The sequence below is a fragment of the Thalassophryne amazonica genome, chromosome 6 (genome assembly GCF_902500255.1).
Source record: "Thalassophryne amazonica chromosome 6, fThaAma1.1, whole genome shotgun sequence".
Classification (NCBI taxonomy): domain Eukaryota; kingdom Metazoa; phylum Chordata; class Actinopteri; order Batrachoidiformes; family Batrachoididae; genus Thalassophryne; species Thalassophryne amazonica.
The window spans coordinates 58515703-58534324 of NC_047108.1; the positions used below are offsets into that span (position 1 = coordinate 58515703).

The 18622-nt window shown below is 41.9% G+C and overlaps 1 protein-coding gene across 1 annotated transcript in view; it reads right to left on the minus strand.

Annotated features, from left to right (window-relative positions):
- Nucleotides 1–417: 417 nt before the first annotated feature.
- The window catches only part of LOC117512224 (vitamin D3 receptor A), a 246295-nt gene continuing 228090 nt past the window's right edge, over nt 418–18622 (minus strand). Inside the window, exons 7-10 of the mRNA XM_034172210.1 lie at nt 17816–17993; nt 5516–5667; nt 3803–3919; nt 418–1665 (exon numbers count right to left, since the gene is read on the minus strand). Of these exons, the coding sequence (XP_034028101.1) occupies nt 1412–1665; nt 3803–3919; nt 5516–5667; nt 17816–17993 (701 nt within the window). The 3' untranslated portion in view covers nt 418–1411. The remainder of the gene's footprint in view (nt 1666–3802; nt 3920–5515; nt 5668–17815; nt 17994–18622) is intronic.

Genomic DNA, 18622 nt, shown 5'->3' on the forward strand with positions numbered 1-18622 from the left:
TGTGTATGTCTACAAACTTCACAGGTCCAAAAATGACAAAGTCTAAGATAGAAGTGCTTCCCTGTACAAAACCCTCAGAGCCTGCACACACACCCCCTTGTGGTCCATCAATCATGCCATGCTCTCATATATATATATATATATATATATATATATATATATATATATATATATATATATATATATATATATATATAAATAAACAAAGAAAAGAAAAAAGACACTTCTCCGGCCCTGTGGTTCATGTGTGCACGTCTTTTAAAAGACAACACACATGCACACAACAGGGGCCTTCAGATCTTTGACATTATACAACACTTTGCTTCCACAGAAGTACCCATAATTCACTCATATATATGTGTGTGTGTGTATATATATATATATATATATATATACACACACACACACACACACACATAAGATTTTCATTTGTATTTTATCGAGCATTATACATACATACATACATTCGTGTTTTGCAACATTCCCTTTTGTACTGTGAACAGGGAATTTTATCGGTACCAACTTGCTTTTTAAAATTTGCCTAATCTCACCTTCCTTCCCGTCATTCAGTGACTGAAAGCTATCCTTAAACATTTCTTCTTCTGAATTATTTTCTTGCATACATATAGTAATAGACACAGTCAGGACAAAGTTGGGGAACCACACCAGATGGTAAGGGTTAATTGTTACTGAGAAGAGCCTGGTGTTTTAACATTTGTCAAACACATATTTCCATTACATCCTGGCTGTTAGCCATCCATTAACTATCCGTGTGCATTCTGTTTAGGGTTTATGGAAAATGGTCCAATCCCAGCAAACACCAGTGCTAATGCGATGCCAATGTTACATGTTTAAGATGCCTTTGCTGTTAACAAACTGTTAATAATTTATAGCTAACACTAATGCAGCCGCACTGCTAGCAATTTAGCTGCATCTCACGAATCCCAGCATGATTAAGAGACAATTTTATGTACATCTATTCCCGTCTGTTGTTGCAATGGTATGAGCAGAGATTAATGTTACTGAAGTTACAATCCACTCCTCAAATGACCTAAAAATTGTGGGAGGAGTCTAGCAGTGATGTTTGGGGAAACTGAGATGAAGATGAAAGGTAACGTTAGAGTTTGTAGATGGAAAGTTATCAGGATGACCATCTGCCCCAGACACCTACAGTCAGAATAGAGGTCAAAGCTGTACAGGTATCTGGCTCTTGTGGGTCAATGTCAGGATGAAGAAGAGGTGGAAAAGAATGGGAGGAGTAGTGGGAAGATGAGGTTAAAGTTATTGTGTACCTATTGTGTCCCCACATGTCCAGAGTTATATCCGAGCTGGGTTTAACTGAGAAAGGGTGGTAAGGCTTGGTTAACCATGATGCATTTGCTGAGGTGTCTGCATGTCATATGTGCCTCTGCTATGACACCTCACTGCCAAACACCTCCAGCACCAGTGGGGTCAGCTGCATGCTGTGCTCAGGCTGGAAGGAGAGTGAGCGGTACTGCTTGGAGTGCTCCTCATTCAGGCTGCGTAGGTCTGCCAGCTTCTGGATCATCTTGGCATAAAGAAGGCGTCCCCCTGGGTGGTTGACCCTGATGTAGGCCTGCAGTGCATCCGACAGACGATCCTGAAGCTGCTCAATCCGGGTATGGTCCTGGACACCAGGGCGATCTACCAGAGAAGATTAAGTAAGGACAAAAATCAAAGGGGAGAAGAAAGAAAGTAGGACAAAGGGCAAGTAAGCAAAGTTAGCACAAAGGGGAATCATATAAAGTCCTGGTTTCACTTTCATGACTGCATTCTATAACCAAGATAAACTGATGTGTGAAGATCACCATGTGATGTATAAAGAAACAAACACAGCATGCCCATTGCATAACTTTAGCACAACCTCCTGGTGGCCTCACAGCATGTTCAAAGTTATGGATTCCACAGAAATGCTCATGATGGAAAATCCTGCCATGGTTAAAACAAGGCCATGTCACAATGATGGAATATGCCGGTTCATTATGGATATCTTCCCTGACCCTCCAAGGCCTTCCAAGGTATGGATATGGTTCCAAACCATGATCTTCAAGGATGCACTCCATGAAAATGAGAATGGGCTGAAACTGTGGCCAAAATGTCATCATTGAATTATCTTTTGGGTATCAGTTCCCACCATGTTATGAAAGAAGCTTAGTTATTTAGTGCTGTCAAGCAATTAAAAGATTAATGTAATTAATTACAAGCTTTGTGATTAATTCAAATTAATTGCATTGAATTACATGTATAACTGTTTTTAAAAATGACCCACCAAATTACAAAACACATGCACAGGCTCTCAGAAACACAAAAACAGTGAAGAGAGAAAAAAAAAATCACTTAAAAAAATTACAGAAATATTTTAATGTATAAAAATAAACTGTCTATGAAATTTGCAAAAAAGGGACATCATGAACATACTGAGCATGATTTATTGATGCACTACAAAATGCATTAAAATTATTTTATCACTTCACTTAAAGTGGTGTGCATGTGTGTGTGTGTGTGTGTGTGTGTGTGTGTGTGTGTGTGTGTGTGTGTGTGTATGATGTAGCAATTTTTTTTTGTCATTTTGGAACACAGTTGTACTCCTGGGCTATTGTGAAAGTGTGTGTGTGTGTGTGTGGGTGGGCGGGTGAGGGAGGCTTTAATAATCTGAGGTAAAATTAGAAGAGCTGAGGGGGCAGGTTATTTCTGATACATATGTCACAGAGGTGTTAAATAAGCTGTGCCAATCATAAACTCATCTTAAATCAGGAGAATATCTGTGAAAACACTCATAGAGCTGAAGGACTTTGGATGTTGAACAATAAATATCAAATATATGGACATTTAAAAGACAGATTAAAACTGATTTGCCACAACATGACCCCTTTAATAACTATCTTATAGGCTCTAAGACCATTTCATTTTTTAAGTCTGCCCATTGAACAATAAAATATGAATGAAAACATCATGAATCAAGCGTTTTTATTCTTGATTTTTATTCTGTAATAGCTCCATGTTGTTTTTAATTCCTGATCATTAAAGCAAAACCAGCATTTTGTGCACGAATGTCAGTTGGTTTGAAAAGCATTTTACAAGTATTTTACCTGCATGTGTCTCAAAGCAGGAGGAAACTTTAATGAAACACTTTTATTTCTCACATTGGAGATAAAGTTCTGTGCCCTGTAGATGTGCTGACGGCATTACTTTTCCTTAAGCCCCTTTCACACCGGGACCAACGTAGAGTTGTGTATTGTGGCATACTGATTACGCCGAGTTATGCAGCACTACACCGAGTTTAAGCAGCTCTACGGTGAGTTTTTACTCCCCTCTGCGGCAGTATGCTGAGGGGTACGTGAGGCGGACACAAGAAATTAAACAGGTTTAATATTTTCTGCGTAGAACACTGGACACAGAAAGCACGCAGTATTTAAGAAAGTCTGTGCAATGTTCATTCACTGCACTGGACTTGAAGTGGAAGCCATAATACTGTACATCCATTCCTGATAATGTGGTGCAGTGTGAAGGTATAATGCTAACGGAATGCTTTACTAGCATTGTCATAATAACCACCCCGCAAACCCCCACTCTGTGTCATCATTAATAAATTAATCTTTGAAGGAACAACTAAACTACTCAGTGAGATGCTCCCATTGAACCTTTCATGACGTCTGTAAATTCTGCAACAAAGACTTCATGTGCCCTGTGACCCTTAATTGGAGGAACCGGATTAAGATGAGTGGGTGAGTGAGATTTAATGTGTTCAACAAACTGTACCTGAACACAGTGAGAGCAGTACCTGGGGAGAGCAGGCAGATGGCCATGAGCAGCACGTGTTCCTCTTCATGAAGGTTGAGTTTCTTCAGACCAACTTGGAATTTCACCAGCGGCTCCAATAGTTCCAGAGTGTGACCCGCTATGGAGTGTAACATGTGGAGTTCACATATTAAAACAGGTCAACATTTATTATGTCATGTTGTTGTACAGGTCGGGACCATCCATCCACCTCCACCGCCCGAAAGCAGCCATCTACAGTTTCAGACCTAAGTTCACATATAGCTTTGTGAAAAACTTGAAAGCTTGTTTTTTCTTATTGTGAGAATGAATCAGCATGTTTACATCTCTATGAGACAAAATAAAATGTAAAGTGTGTCTAAGAAAATAAATGTCTAGGTGATTCTTGTAAGCTTCTGCTCACCAACATATCAATCAACGTTATTTGCATTTTATCAACATATCTTAATTCTCCCTTCCGCAAATAGGAACCCAGGATGTACTGCATCGTCAACAACCAGAGTTGTTTTTTTTTTTTTTTTGCTGATGAAACACATTTCCGGTAACATTAATGCAGTGACAATTTTCACTTAGCAGTGCCTTGCTAATGTGCTTTATTTTGTAATTATTTTTAGTGTTTGTTTACGGTTACTTTCACATGCGTTATCTCCAAGCCTGTCATCATGGAGAAGCGTGGATATTTCAGGAACATGACAGTCCCACAGCTTAAAAAAGATTTCTCGCGGTACAGGGTGTTCCCTGCAATGTAAAGCTATGGAAGAAGCGGATGAGTGTTGAGAAAGTTGCGAGAAGTGTGACCACAAAGAGTCGGAGAGAAAGCGACGGTGGGTGACAATGGCAAGCGGTTTTGTTCACAATCTCAAATGGACAGCTGTGACGCGGACACAGGATTTGAAATTGCTACCAGTCCTTTGTGTTAGCGATGTGTACGTAAGCTTACTGGCTTACTGACTGTGGAGAGATGAATGAATCAAGCAACAGAAATTAGCTTCTTGCTAAAACTAGAAACTCTGCACCAAGATGGATCATTTGTGCCTTAATAACTTACACTCTTGTTTTTCCTTCATGTTTTGTAAAAACCTTGTTCCTGTTAGAATGGCCCAAGTAGTGGGTCAAGTCTGGTCTGCTTGAGGTTTCTTACTCAAAAATGCCAGAGGGAGTTTTTCCTTACCACTGTTGTCTGTGTGCTTGTTCAGAGGGGTTGGTAACGTAGACTTTACCCATGTAAAGCACCTTGAGGCAGCATTGTTGTGATATGGCGCTATATACTGTAAATACAATGAACTGAACACAAATGTGACAATGGCTATGGGATGTTTACTGACTCATGTGGAAATTGTATAACTTGGAAGAATTGAAGGGGACAAAGACTTTGTTTACATACAAAGCTGTGTGAAACTGGAGCACCGCCAGATAGCAGAACAATATTTTTCATGGCTGTTGTGAGTTCACACAGGAAACATTAAATCAGTGAGATGAGGTTGTGTTTCAGGCTCTGCATTTATTACAACTTTGTGCTTTATGAATACACTGCAGGTTCCCAAGGAAATATGTTTGCTGGCAAACACTGGAAAAAAGTAGGGAGAATAGCTCATTACGCTGGCATTTTGACTGTTGCATTGTAAGATCTGTTCAGTATTTTTGAAGCACACTGCAAAACATTTAATTCTTTTCAGTAAAACCTTGTGTGGTGTTATGACAGCGAGGTGCAACTAACCCTTGGTAACGTCACTGATGCAGTATTTAAAGTCAGGTCCTCCGCAGCTCCAGGACATATCCTCCAGACTGAACGACTGATTTGAACGCAACATAATGATCTCAATGGCACTGGACTTCAACAGAGCAATTTGGTCTTCTGCTGTCAACTCCCTGAAAAACACAAAGAGAATCATACAGTAGCGTTCAGAATAATAGTAGTGCTATGTGACTAAAAAGATTAATCCAGGTTTTGAGTATATTTCTTATTGTTACATGGGAAACAAGGCACCAGTAGATTCAGTAGATTCTCACAAATCCAACAAGACCAAGCATTCATGATATGCACACACTTAAAGCTATGCAATTGGACTATTAGTAAAAAAAGTAGAAAAGGGGGTGTTCACAATAATAGTAGTGTGGTATTCAGTCAGTGAGTTTGTCAATTTTGTGGAACAAACAGGTGTGAAGCAGGTGTCCCCTATTCAAGGATGAAGCCAGCACCTGTTGAACATGCTTTTCTCTTTGAAAGCCTGAGGAAAATGGGACGTTCAAGACATTGTTCAGAAAAACAGCGATTAAAATGTTGATTGGAGAGGAGAAAAGCTATACACAGGTGCAAAAAATTATAGGCTGTTCATCTACAATGATCTCCAATGCTTTAAAATGGACAAAAAACCAGAGACACATGGAAGAAAATGGAAAACAACCATCAAAATGGATTTTTTTTACAGCGCACTGTGCTCTGCGTCCTCATCAAGCAGGCCGGTGTTCTGCACCGTGAAGGGACAGTACGCGCATTGTGTTCTGCGTGTCTGTTCATAAGAATCTTCTCACGGCTCCACACCTTGGAAAATCCTACAGCTAGCCAGGCCCCTGTAGTCGGTGCGGACCAAGGTAGCTTAGCCGCCGTTAGTTCCCTCCCGGCAGATCCCGAGCAGCCGGGAAAGCAGGCCGACTGGGTGACTGTGAGGAGGAAGCGTAGCCCTAAACAGAAGCCCCGTGTACACCGCCAACCCGTTCACATCTCTAACCATTTTTCTCCACTCGGCGACACACCCGCCGAGGGTCAAACTCTGGTTATTGGCGACTCTGTTTTGAGAAATGTGAACTTAGCGAAACCAGCAACCATAGTCAATTGTCTTCCGGGGGCCAGGGCAGGCGACACTGAAGGAAATTTGAAACTGCTGGGTAAGGATAAGAGTAAATTTGGTAAGATTGTAATTCACGTCGGCAGTAATGACACCTGGTTACGCCAATCTGAGGTCACTAAAATTAATATTGAATCGGTGTGTAACTTTGCAAAAACAATGTCAGACTCTGTAGTTTTCTCTGGGCCCCTCCCCAATCGGACCGGGAGTGACATGTTTAGCCGCATGTTCTCCTTGAATTGCTGTCTGTCTGAGTGGTGTCCAAAAAATGAGGTGGGCTTCATAGATAATTGGCAAAGCTTCTGGGGAAAACCTGGTCTTGTTAGGAGAGACGGCATCCATCCCACTTTGGATGGAGCAGCTCTCATTTCTAGAAATCTGGCCAATTTTCTTAAATCCTCCAAACCATGACTATCCAGGGTTGGGACCAGGAAGCAGAGTTGTAGGCTTACACACCTCTCTGCAGCTTCACTCCCCCTGCCATCCCCTCATTACCCCATCCCCGTAGAGACGGTGCCTGCTCCCAGACCACCAACAACCAGTAAAAATCTATTTAAGCATAAAAATTCAAAAAGAAAAAATAATATAGCACCTTCAACTGCACCACAGACTAAAACAGTTAAATGTGGTCTATTAAACATTAGATCTCTCTCTTCTAAGTCCCTGTTAGTAAATGATATAATAATTGATCAACATATTGATTTATTCTGCCTTACAGAAACCTGGTTACAGCAGGATGAATATGTTAGTTTAAATGAGTCAACACCCCCGAGTCACACTAACTGTCAGAATGCTCATAGCACGGGCCGAGGGGGAGGATTAGCAGCAATCTTCCACTCCAGCTTATTAATTAATCAAAAACCCAGACAGAGCTTTAATTCATTTGAAAGCTTGTCTCTTAGTCTTGTCCATACAAACTGGAAGTCCCAAAAACCAGTTTTATTTGTTGTTATCTATCGTTCTCCTGGTCATTACTGTGAGTTTCTCTGTGAATTTTCAGACCTTTTGTCTGACTTAGTGCTTAGCTCAGTTAAGATAATTATAGTGGGCAATTTTAACATCCACACAGATGCTGAGAATGACAGCCCCAACACTGCATTTAATCTATTGTTAGACTCGATTGGCTTTGCTCAAAATGTAAATGAGTCCACCAACCACTTTAATCATACCATAGATCTTGTTCTGACTTATGGTATGGAAATGGAAGACTTAACAGTATTCCCTGAAAACTCCCTTCTGTCTGATCATTTCTTAATAACATTTACATTTACTCTGATGGACTACCCAGTAGTGGGGAATAAGTTTCATTACAGTAGAAGTCTTTCAGAAAGCGCTGTAACTAGGTTTAAGGATATGATTCCTTCTTTATGTTCTCCAATGCCATATACCAAACAGGGCAGAGTAGCTACCTAAACTCTGTGAGTGAGATAGATTATCTCGTCAGTAGTTTATATCCTCATTGAGGACAACTTTGGATGCTGTAGCTCCTCTGAAAAAGAGCCTTAAATCAGAAGTGCCTGACTCCGTGGTATAACTCACAAACTCGCAGCTTAAAGCAGATAACCCGTAAGTTGGAGAGGAAATGGTGTCTCACTTTCTTTTCAGCACTGTAGCCAGGCTGACAAAGAGTCAGAGCTCTATTGAGCCGAGTATTCCTTTAACTTTAACTAGTAATGACTTCATGACTTTCTTTGCTAATAAAATTTTAACTATTAGAGAAAAAATTACTCATAACCATCCCAAAGACATATCGTTCTCTTTGGCTGCTTTCAGTGATGCCGGTATTTGGTTAGACTCTTTCTCTCCGATTGTTCTGTCTGAGTTATTTTCATTAGTTACTTCCTCCAAACCATCAACATGTCTATTAGACCCCATTCCTACCAGGCTGCTCAAGGAAGCCCTACCATTAATTAATGCTTCGATCTTAAATATGATCAATCTGTCTTTATTAGTTGGCTATGTACCACAGGCTTTTAAGGTGGCAGTAATTAAACCATTACTTAAAAAGCCATCACTTGACCCAGCTATCTTAGCTAATTATAGGCCAATCTCCAACCTTTCTTTTCTCTCAAAAATTCTTGAAAGGGTAGTTGTAAAACAGCTAACTGATCATCTGCAGAGGAATGGTCTATTTGAAGAGTTTCAGTCAGGGTTTAGAATTCATCATAGTACAGAAACAGCATTAGTGAAGGTTACAAATGATCTTCTTATGGCCTCAGACAGTGGACTCATCTCTGTGCTTGTTCTGTTAGACCAGGTGTAAAATCACTAAGTTGCTTCGGTTTAGTTGTCTTTGGGACTGGGATCACTGCAGATGATTTCCAACTGACCGGGATTTGGTTAGAATTGAGAGACATTTGAAAAAAAATGCTGGAGTATACCACTAAACTGGTCCGCGCAATATCGTAACGTGCGTTCCCAGATGTTATCTGGACCAGGGGGGCCTTTCTAATGTTTATACACTTCAGAATCTTTCTGATACCTTCCTGGTCAATAACAACATCAGACTCAGGACAGAGACTCTCAAAACAGGGAGATGTTTCTGGAAAAGTCATGCATTTCAAAGCCAGAATAAAAAAAAACATTTAATGTTAGGGTGATCAGAATCCTTGATTCCCTCAATGTTAAGAAGTTCTCTGTCAATACAACTATCTCTCTGAGTGGCACAGGACATGGATTTTATTCCCCTCCAAGCTGCCCGTAGATCACCACTGCTGTACTTCTGTTCCACTTTATTCCTTACCTTATACATTAGTTTAGCTTTCCTTATCTCATACCTTACCTTCCTTGTGATTTCTTTCTTTTCCTGGCTATTCCCTGTATAAAAAAAAATATGTTTCTTTTTACTTAAGATGTTTTTCAATCCCTTAGTAACCCAAGGTTTATTGTTAGGGAATACAGTAATGACTTTCTGGGGAATATTAGAGTCCACACAAAAGAAGATATACAATGAAACCGTAAATACCAGATCATGCATATCAGGTCATGAGCTATAAAAAAACATCCCAATCAGTACAGTCGAAACAAGCCTGTAAGCTGGCAATGCTGTTTACTCTCCAGCATTTCACTGTTTTAACAGTTTGCTCATGACACTTATAAATAGGCTTGTAGGTTGGCAAGAGAAGAACACTGTTGTAGTAGGATGTTCCAAAGGAAGGCATAGGTAACGTCCTGAAGGCGCCAGGTACTGCGCCATAGCATAAGTCAATGGTGGACTTCCTTTTAGTAGTTGCGCAAGTAAGATATTTTTCATATGTTTTTAAAAATCTTATGAAGCTGGCAATAATTAAAATCACCTAAAATAAATTTTGGAGCATCAGGTGCAAGGGTGTCTAGTCTGTTTGTCACCTCCTCAATCAACTGGGTGGCTGACGTCACATCAGCACGTGGATGAATGTAAACAAGAGTGAAAAAGAGCTGCGGGAACTCCCTCAGCAAGTAAAAGGGCAGAGTGAAATAGACAACAGCTCCGTGTTGGGGGTGCATATTCTTTCCCGAACTACAACCGTATTGCAATTGTTTTTGTTGATGAAAAAGCCAGGGCTGTGAAATGAAAATTGTGAAATCCGAGGAAAATTTGCAGGGGGTCGAGTCGGGGTTTAGGGCCCGCAGGGCCCCAGAAAACAAATTAATTTTGTATCTATTGATACATTTTCAGCATCTCCTGAGAGAAAAAAAAAATCTCAAAAGAAGTGCATATTAAAATGATCCTAGACTCAATCTTTCATTTAAACTGTCAATGATAATGTTGAAGTAACAGAATATGATGTCGAAGTAGGACCTGGAATGATTTTCCTTTTAATTGTAAACCAAATTATACATTAACTCAGAACAATTAAACTACGTGAAATTCAAGAACTCTGAAAAGACTGTTACAGCATTTCAAAAACCACAGCTAAAGCTTGTAGAATATTTTGAAAATCAGGGTAAAATATCAATAACACACCTTATAGTATAAAGTCACAGATTCTTGTGTAAATTCCTGTAAATCCACAGTGTCTTTTTTTCCCATGAAAAAAGTCTACATTAATAAAAACTAATTTACATTCTTGTGTAAATTCATGTAAATCCATTCAAAGCCACAATGTTTGTTCTCCAATGAAAGAAAGTCTTGATTAATAATAAAAAAAAGTCACATCATCTAGTCTAAAATCCAGTTTGAACAGCACAATGTTTATTTTCCAGGGAGAGAAAAATTCTTACTGTGGTTCCTGATATCACAGTTCACTTTTCCTGTTTATCTTTCAGGTGTGTTCATGAAGCCAGTGACAATGCCATGGATTCTCATCCTTGTCAAACTCTTTCAAACCTTCTTTCTCACCATCTTCTCTCTGTCAGACGTCGGTCCGTGACAGACAGGCTGCACAATTCTTCTTTTAAAAACTTGAGAGCACTAAAAGTTTGCGATGTCCACATGCTACATTTAGCTTAAGCATCTTACATGAGCCACACAGCGTCACTGCAGCAACCAACCAGTCCCACTTTACGACAACTGTCATAACAGCTATGCTCTGAGTGGCATTTTCCCTCCGCGAAGTTCCGCGGATCAGAGGACACAGATTTTTATCTGTAACACACAGATGAGTGTCCGCGGACTTATAAAACTTGCATGATGTCACAAATAAAGAAACGCGTTGCGATAGGCATTTTAAAGTCAGTGATGATGACAATTACAGAGTACAACACTAACACCCCCCCCCCCACCTCCCCATGATGAAATCCGCAGAATTCCTCGGATCCGCTGAGTTTTCACAGCCCTGAAAAGCACATTTCACCTCCGCATGATTTGTTTGTAATGACAGGTGACCAAACCATACGAAGAACTGGCGTGGGCCTCCAGTTCATCCATTTTATTGCAAATGGACTGTACATTTGAGAGGAGTATGGATGGAAGCAGAGGGAGTCGGTGTCTGTCACTGAGCCTGTATTTCCTCATTCTGCTCTGAACGCCTCCTCTCCTCCCTCTCTTCCTTTGGTGCTTTTTAATCAATATATTGCCTGCAGCAGTTTTAAGTCACCTCGTTGACTTGGCTGAAAAAACTGAATTTTGAATTTAGTAACTGATTAGATAGATAGAGACTTTATTTGCCAGTTGTACTTGTACACAAGGTTTGGGTACATTGGAATTCTTGTTGATGTGTCAAAGTAATCTTACCCGACTCTGATTATACGTTAGGTCTCCTTTGAGGGAGTCTGAAGGACAAAGGCGTTCTTGTGAAGGACAACAGGAATGCACCCAGGAATCCACCAGCTTTGCACTGGAGTACACATCATTTTTAAACTAACATACATGCACCTGCAGATGTGCGCAAGTTCATTTGGTACAAAACTGGTACAAGGCATGAAAATGACAACTGAGTCAGACAGAAACAAGGACACTACATGCTGCTTTTGTGCATAGTGGAAGACGGGTACAAAGCTCCACTTTGAACTCTTTGAAGTCTAGTATTAACTGTACCACAGTACTAGACAGCCAAAGCCAAATGTGAGTAATTGTCAAATTTCATTTTTGCTGAACTGTTTTGTTGCCTTGGTAGTTGCTCTGCTCCCACTCCCTTTCTGTTTCTTCAGGTACCGCGTCATGGAGCTGATTTGCCACACCTGTCTGGAATCATCTTCATCTGTATTTAAACCCTGGTCTTTCTACTCCACACTCACCAGAAACTCAGATCAGCTTAAGCCTGGTTCACACGGCAGGATAATTAGTCCGATATCGGACCCGATCTTCCCCATCCGACAATCTTAAGGATGCCCTGACAATCGTGATGACGCTAAAGATGATCTTATCAGATATTCCTGCCGTGTGTGGTGGGTTAAGAGCACTCTGACCTGCTTGGAAGGACATCAGGAGCGCTCCGATCGCAGATCGGGGATATTTAACATGTTGGATTTTTTTGGCACGATATTGCAGCACGTGTTGTGTCCTCTGACCACAAACGAACATGCAGCCTGCTGAATGTGATGTGCAGTCAATCAGAAAGCGAGGTGACAGATGTATGGAGCAGAAAATAAAATCAAAACAGCTGTTCTGACTGACCAGAAAGTCCAGTGGTCGCGCTGTCTCCACTCCTTTAAAAAATACCTTTTCTTTTTCTTTTTGTATTGTTTTTTTTTCCCCCTGTGTTTTAAATAGTCCACAAAGTATCTCCGTTTGTTTACTCTGAAGTCACGTTTAATCTCGAGAGATTTTGCGAGATTTCCTGTCTGAGCTGGGAATGTTCGTGTGTGAAATCTGTTTGTGTGTGGTGTTGTTGTTCTTACCGTGTGGCTGAACACCATACACTGTGCCACCAAAACTGTCAGATCTATGATTTTTTTATCTTCACGTGTGTAGTCTCTCACGTTTTGGAAACTTAAAGATAATGTTAGAATCCTGCCATGTGAACAAGGCCTTAGTGCGTTCCTCCCTTCCATCAGCACCATTGCGGCTGCCTTGTTCTAGTTCACTGTCCACATCTCATTCTGGTCAAGCATGTGTCTCCCTGCTCTGGTGCCTGCTCCACAATCGACTGAAATATTCATTTACCCTGTTATTTAATAAACTGTTACTTTGCTTTCACCACAGCTCTCTGCATTTTGGGTTCAAATCATTCATTTGGAGGACTATCGCCGGCCTTGAAGAAATTCTGGCAAACCATCCAACGCCTCAGGAGGCGGAAGCAGCTCTCCACCGGCACTGTCTACGGTGCGGGTGTGGGAGCTGTTGACCCTGACTGGGGATGTTGTCGGGCGGTGGAAGGAATACTCTGTGGATCTCCTCAATCCCTTCGTCACATCTTCCAAAGAGGAAGCAGAGACTGGGGACTCAGAGGCGGACTCATCCATCACCCAGGCCGAAGTCACCGAGGTGTTAAGAAAGCTTGTCAGTGGCAAGGCTCCTGGGGTGGATGAAATCCTTCCTGAGTACCTTAAGTCTCTGGATGTTGTGGGACTGTCTTGGTTGACATGCCTCTGCAGCATCGCGTGGCGGTCAGGGACAGTGCCTTTAGATTGGCAGACCGGGGTGGTGGTCTTTCTGTTTAAGAAGGGGGGCCGGAGGATGTGTTCCAACTACAGAGGGATCACACTCCTCAGCATCCCCGGTAAGGTCTATTCCAGAGTACTGGAGAGGAGAATTCGACTGATAGTCGAACCTCAGATTCAGGAGGAGCAGTGTGGTTTTCGTCCTGGTCGCGGCACACTGGACCAGCTCTACACACTCCATCGGGTGCTCGAGGGTTCATGGGAGTTCACCCAACCAGTCCACATGTGCTTTGTGGATCTGGAGAAGGTGTTCGACTGTGTCCCTCGGGGCACCCTGTGGAGGGTGCTCCAGGAGTACAGGGTCCGGGGTCCTTTGCTAAGGGCTATCTGGTACCTGTACGACCGCAGCAGGAGCTTGTTTTGCATTGCCGGGAGTACTTTGCTAAGGGCTATCCGGTACCTGTACGACCGCAGCAGGAGCTTGGTTTGCATTGCCGGGAGTAACTCAAACCTGTTTCCAGTGCAGGTTGGCCTCCGCCAGGGCTGCCCTTTGTCACCGGTTCTGTTCATTATCATTATGGACAGAATTTCTAGGCGCAGCCAGGGTGTAGAGGGGGTCTGGTTACCTCCAAATCCGAGGCCATGGTTCTCACCCGGAAAAAGGTGCCTTGCCCTCTTCAGGTCGGTGGAGTGGCCTCAAGTGGAGGAGTTTAAGTATCTCTGGGTCTTGTTCATGAGTGAGGGACGGGTGGAGCATGAGATCGACAGATGGATCGGTGCAGCGTCTGCAGTGATGCGGATGCTATATCGGACCGTCGAGGTGAAGAGAGAGCTGAGTAGGGGGGCAAAGCTCTCGATTTACCGATTGATCTACGTTCCGACCCTCACCTATGGTCATGAGATTTGGCTTATGACCGAAAGAACGAGATCGTGAGTATAAGTGGCTGAGATGAGTTTCCTGCGCAGGGTCGCTGGGCGCTCCCTTAGAGATAGGGTAAGGAGCTCGGTTACTCGGGAGGAGCTCAGAGTTGAGCCGCTGCTCCTCCACGTCGAAAGGAGCCAGCTGAGGTGGCTCTGGCATCTTTTCCGGATGTCCCCTGGACGCCTCGCTAGAGAGGTGTTCCGGGCACATCCCATTGGGAGGAGGCCCTGGGGAAGACCCAGGACACGCTGGAGGAACTACGTCTCTCGGCTGGCTTGGGAACGCCTCGGGGTTCCCCTGGAGGAGGTGGGGGAGGTGTGTGTGGATCGAGAGATCTGGGCGGGTTTGCTTGAGCTGCTGCCCCCGCGACCCGACTCCGGATAAAGCGGAAGAAAATGGATGGATGGATCATTCATTTGGCTTAGCCATAACAAGAACTGAGATACAGGTATAAACTGAAGGTTGACGGAGACTACATGATTAATTGGCATTTGGTTGGTATGGTACACATCTTGTTCAATGGCCACCCTAGGTTCACCATTGCGCCAGCCAAAAGTATATTCCTATTCATCATTTCTGAAACCGACTGAGGAACTTTCTTAGCATGGCACAGGAGACAGCATGACTGGGACCCCAACACACAGCAAAAACCTCCTAGAGGCCATGGTGGATGATGGTGGTGGTGAGATGACATAAGGATGATGCTTAGTAACCTGTGCATTTGTTGTAACTGGAAATAAAACTTTTGGAAATTAAGCATTTTACTGTTCATGGAGTTGTTCTCACATGTGTGTTATCAGAAAGACATTTCAAAGGTCCAGTTTTTAACCATAACACTATATACAGTAGTATTTCCTTACCCAGTAATCTAAGAGGGGCAGCACGGTGGGTTAGTGGTTAGCAGTGTTGACTCACAGCAAGAAGGTCATGGGTTCAATTCCCACCTGTGGCCTTTCTGTGTGGAGTTTGCGTGTTCTCCCCGTGTTTGCGTGGATACTCTCCAGGTGCTCCGGCTTCCTCCCACATCCAAAAGATACACAGGTTAGGTGGATTGGAATCTTTAAATTGTCCATAGGTGTGAATGTGTTTGTTTGTCTATATGTGGCCCTGTGACAGACTGGCGTCCTGTCCAGGGTGTACCCCGCTTCAAACTATGACTGCTGCGATAGGATCCAGCCCCCCACAACCCTTAATTGGACTAAGTGGTTGATGATGAGTGAGTGTGAGGAATCTAAGAGGTATTTATAGTATTGCAGTACTGTTTGATTTGTCTCACCAGTGTTGCTCAAAGGGTTAACTGAAGAGTCAGTGAGCCATGTTCTGAATAAATCATTGAACCAATCAATCAACCACTGTATTAAACATTGATCCAGTCTGTTTTTGACAGCTTGTGTGTGTTGTCCAAGGACAAGTTTGAAATGGGAGCCAGAAATTTGATGTTTGTACTGCCGGGTATAACATTTTAAAATTTTGTGTGAAGAGGAGGAAAATGTGATTGTTCCAAGAAGCATGTCAAAACAACTGATCAACAGAAACATAGTGGTGTCGAAAGTACTTTCATGTCTGCAAGGATCGACGTGAACTTGTTTTAGCAACTAGGACAGTGGATCAGTAGCTAGAAAAAATAATTAAACCTGACACAACTACAGCTACATGAACTTATTAAGTTTAAAACCACTGTCTTAAATGATTTGTTAAATAATAAGACAACAAAGCACTGCAATAGTACTATAGTTAACCCCTTAACGCCCGAATTTATATAGCTGTATATAAAAAAATGTTTTGTGTGTGTTTTTGCCTTTAAGTAGATGGTAAATGTTGAGATTATTAATTTCACTTTTGCACAAAACCTAGATAGTAATATTGGGTATTCTGGTAATGACTTTATGTTATAATGTTATAATAATAATGATGGTATGTTGCAAATTTGCGACAACAGGCATACAGGTCAATTTGGTAAGTTGCATATTTGAGTCAGAGATTGTAGCATATATGCGACGATGGGCGTTAAGGGGTTAAGCAATACATTTGTTTCTATTTCTGCTACAGACTGAATAATAAACGATAAATAATGAGCCATGCAGCATTAATTTTTTGTGCAAGAAACGTGGCAGAACAGTGGCTCTTAGAGGCAGACTATTGGATAATAAGGCTCATCTTTGAGCGTGGTGCTAATTTCGTGAAGTTCAAAAATAGAAAAAAATAGCGTGGGGTAATTTGTGTACGAGGTACTACGAGGACAAATGAGGATGTTAGAGGCATGTTAGTGGTGAGACAGGCTTCTACTCTGAGAAGGTTCCACTCTGAGAAAGCCCTTGTGGCCTTTTTTTAACATCTGTTTCCTGCAATGCCTTCAGAAGAACATCATATACGTGGCTCAACAAGCTTTTCTTTCTACAATCACCCCCTCCATTACTGATTTACTGAGCCAGGTTTCTCCTGAGTCACCTTTGATCAGCTTTAGAAGATGACTAACTCTATAAGATAAAACTGGTGCACAGCTACCTCAAACCAGAGGGCCAACAAATGTAGATGGGCTCCAGCTCTAAAGGGTCTTACAAAATGACATCACTAAAATCACTATGCACATCTGAAGATATATATTTTAAACACTTTTTTTTGCATACAATAATAATAATAATTATTATTATAATAATAATGGTGAATGGATTGCATTTATGTAGTACTTTCAAGCCCAAAGTGCTTTACAATGATGCCTCACATTTACCAGTGACATGATGCTGCCATGCAACCTACTCAAATGCCTGAACCCCCTGAGTGACTTTCCAGTCTCATTTGAGGTCATACGCCGGCCACTTTAACCACCTGACCATCACCTCTTCAAGATGACTTCTCTATTTTTAACAACTAGACATGGCCACCAGTCTTTCATAATTATCATTCAGTCAGTATGCCAACAAAAATATTAGTGATCTAATGTTACCAATATAATGTTGCACTAAGTGGAATTAATGAATCTTTGTTTATTTTGTAAAAACAAATAAAAAAAACATTGACACCATAGTTTTTCAAAGCACTGCAGAGCTGTTCAATTGTCAATCTTTGGATTAACTTTGATCTGCTTGTAGTGTGCTCTGTACAAGTACAATACCCCCCCAAAAAATACACTTACTGGATTAGGACATGCCTACTATTTACAGATAACCTCACTGTACGAGTCTAACACACTTAAGTCCAAGTGCTTAATAAATGTAATGCCCCAAAATCTATTATTCAACAAGTAAATACTATGCTCCAGTTCGTTCTGTTTGAATCCGACAAATACCTGAAGCCAGGGATCATCTTGGCAAAGCCGATGACCTTCTGAATGCTGTAGGAGACCAAGTCAGCCAGGTGTGGCAACATAGACAGCTTACTGTCCTCCTCATTGGAGTCTGGACTACTTGCACCATCCTGGTACATCATTAACAGGTTACTGAAGTTCATCTTGGAGTCCACTGACTCTGTGTGAAAATGGAAACAAGATGAGGGTAGAAGATGAAAATAGGGTGGGGTGAGACTAGAACTGGAACAGAAGCAGACACTTTTTAGAAGGCACAGCAATCACTGAGTTTGTAAGAACAAAAACGTAAAATAATTCTCAACTTCTTGTCGATCCTAGGGTTACCAATGCTGCTCCTGCAGATCACCTGCCCTGTATGTTTTTCAACGTTCCCTGCTCTATCCACTGCTAAGTAGCTAAGTCAGGTGTGCTTTACTCTCTGGAGTCGTTTGACGTGTCTCTGTGTCAAAGTCACATGACTGAATTAAGCAGATGTAACATCTAATCTGCCACAGTCTGAGTCTCCATTTGAATGTGTGTTGAAACTAGGGAGGTGATGGTCTAGTGCAGGGGTGCCCATGTTTGGTCCTCCAGATCTACCTTCCTGACACTCTTAGTTGTCTCTCTGTTCCAACACACCTGAATCCAATGAAAGACTTGTTAGCAGGCTTTTAACAAGCCTTTCATTGGATTCAGGTGTGCTAGAACAGGGAGACAACTAAGAGTGTCAGGAAGGTAGATCTTGAGGATCGAACTTGAGCACCCCTGGTCTAGTGGTTAAAGCGTTGGGCTTGAGACTAGAGGAGCCTC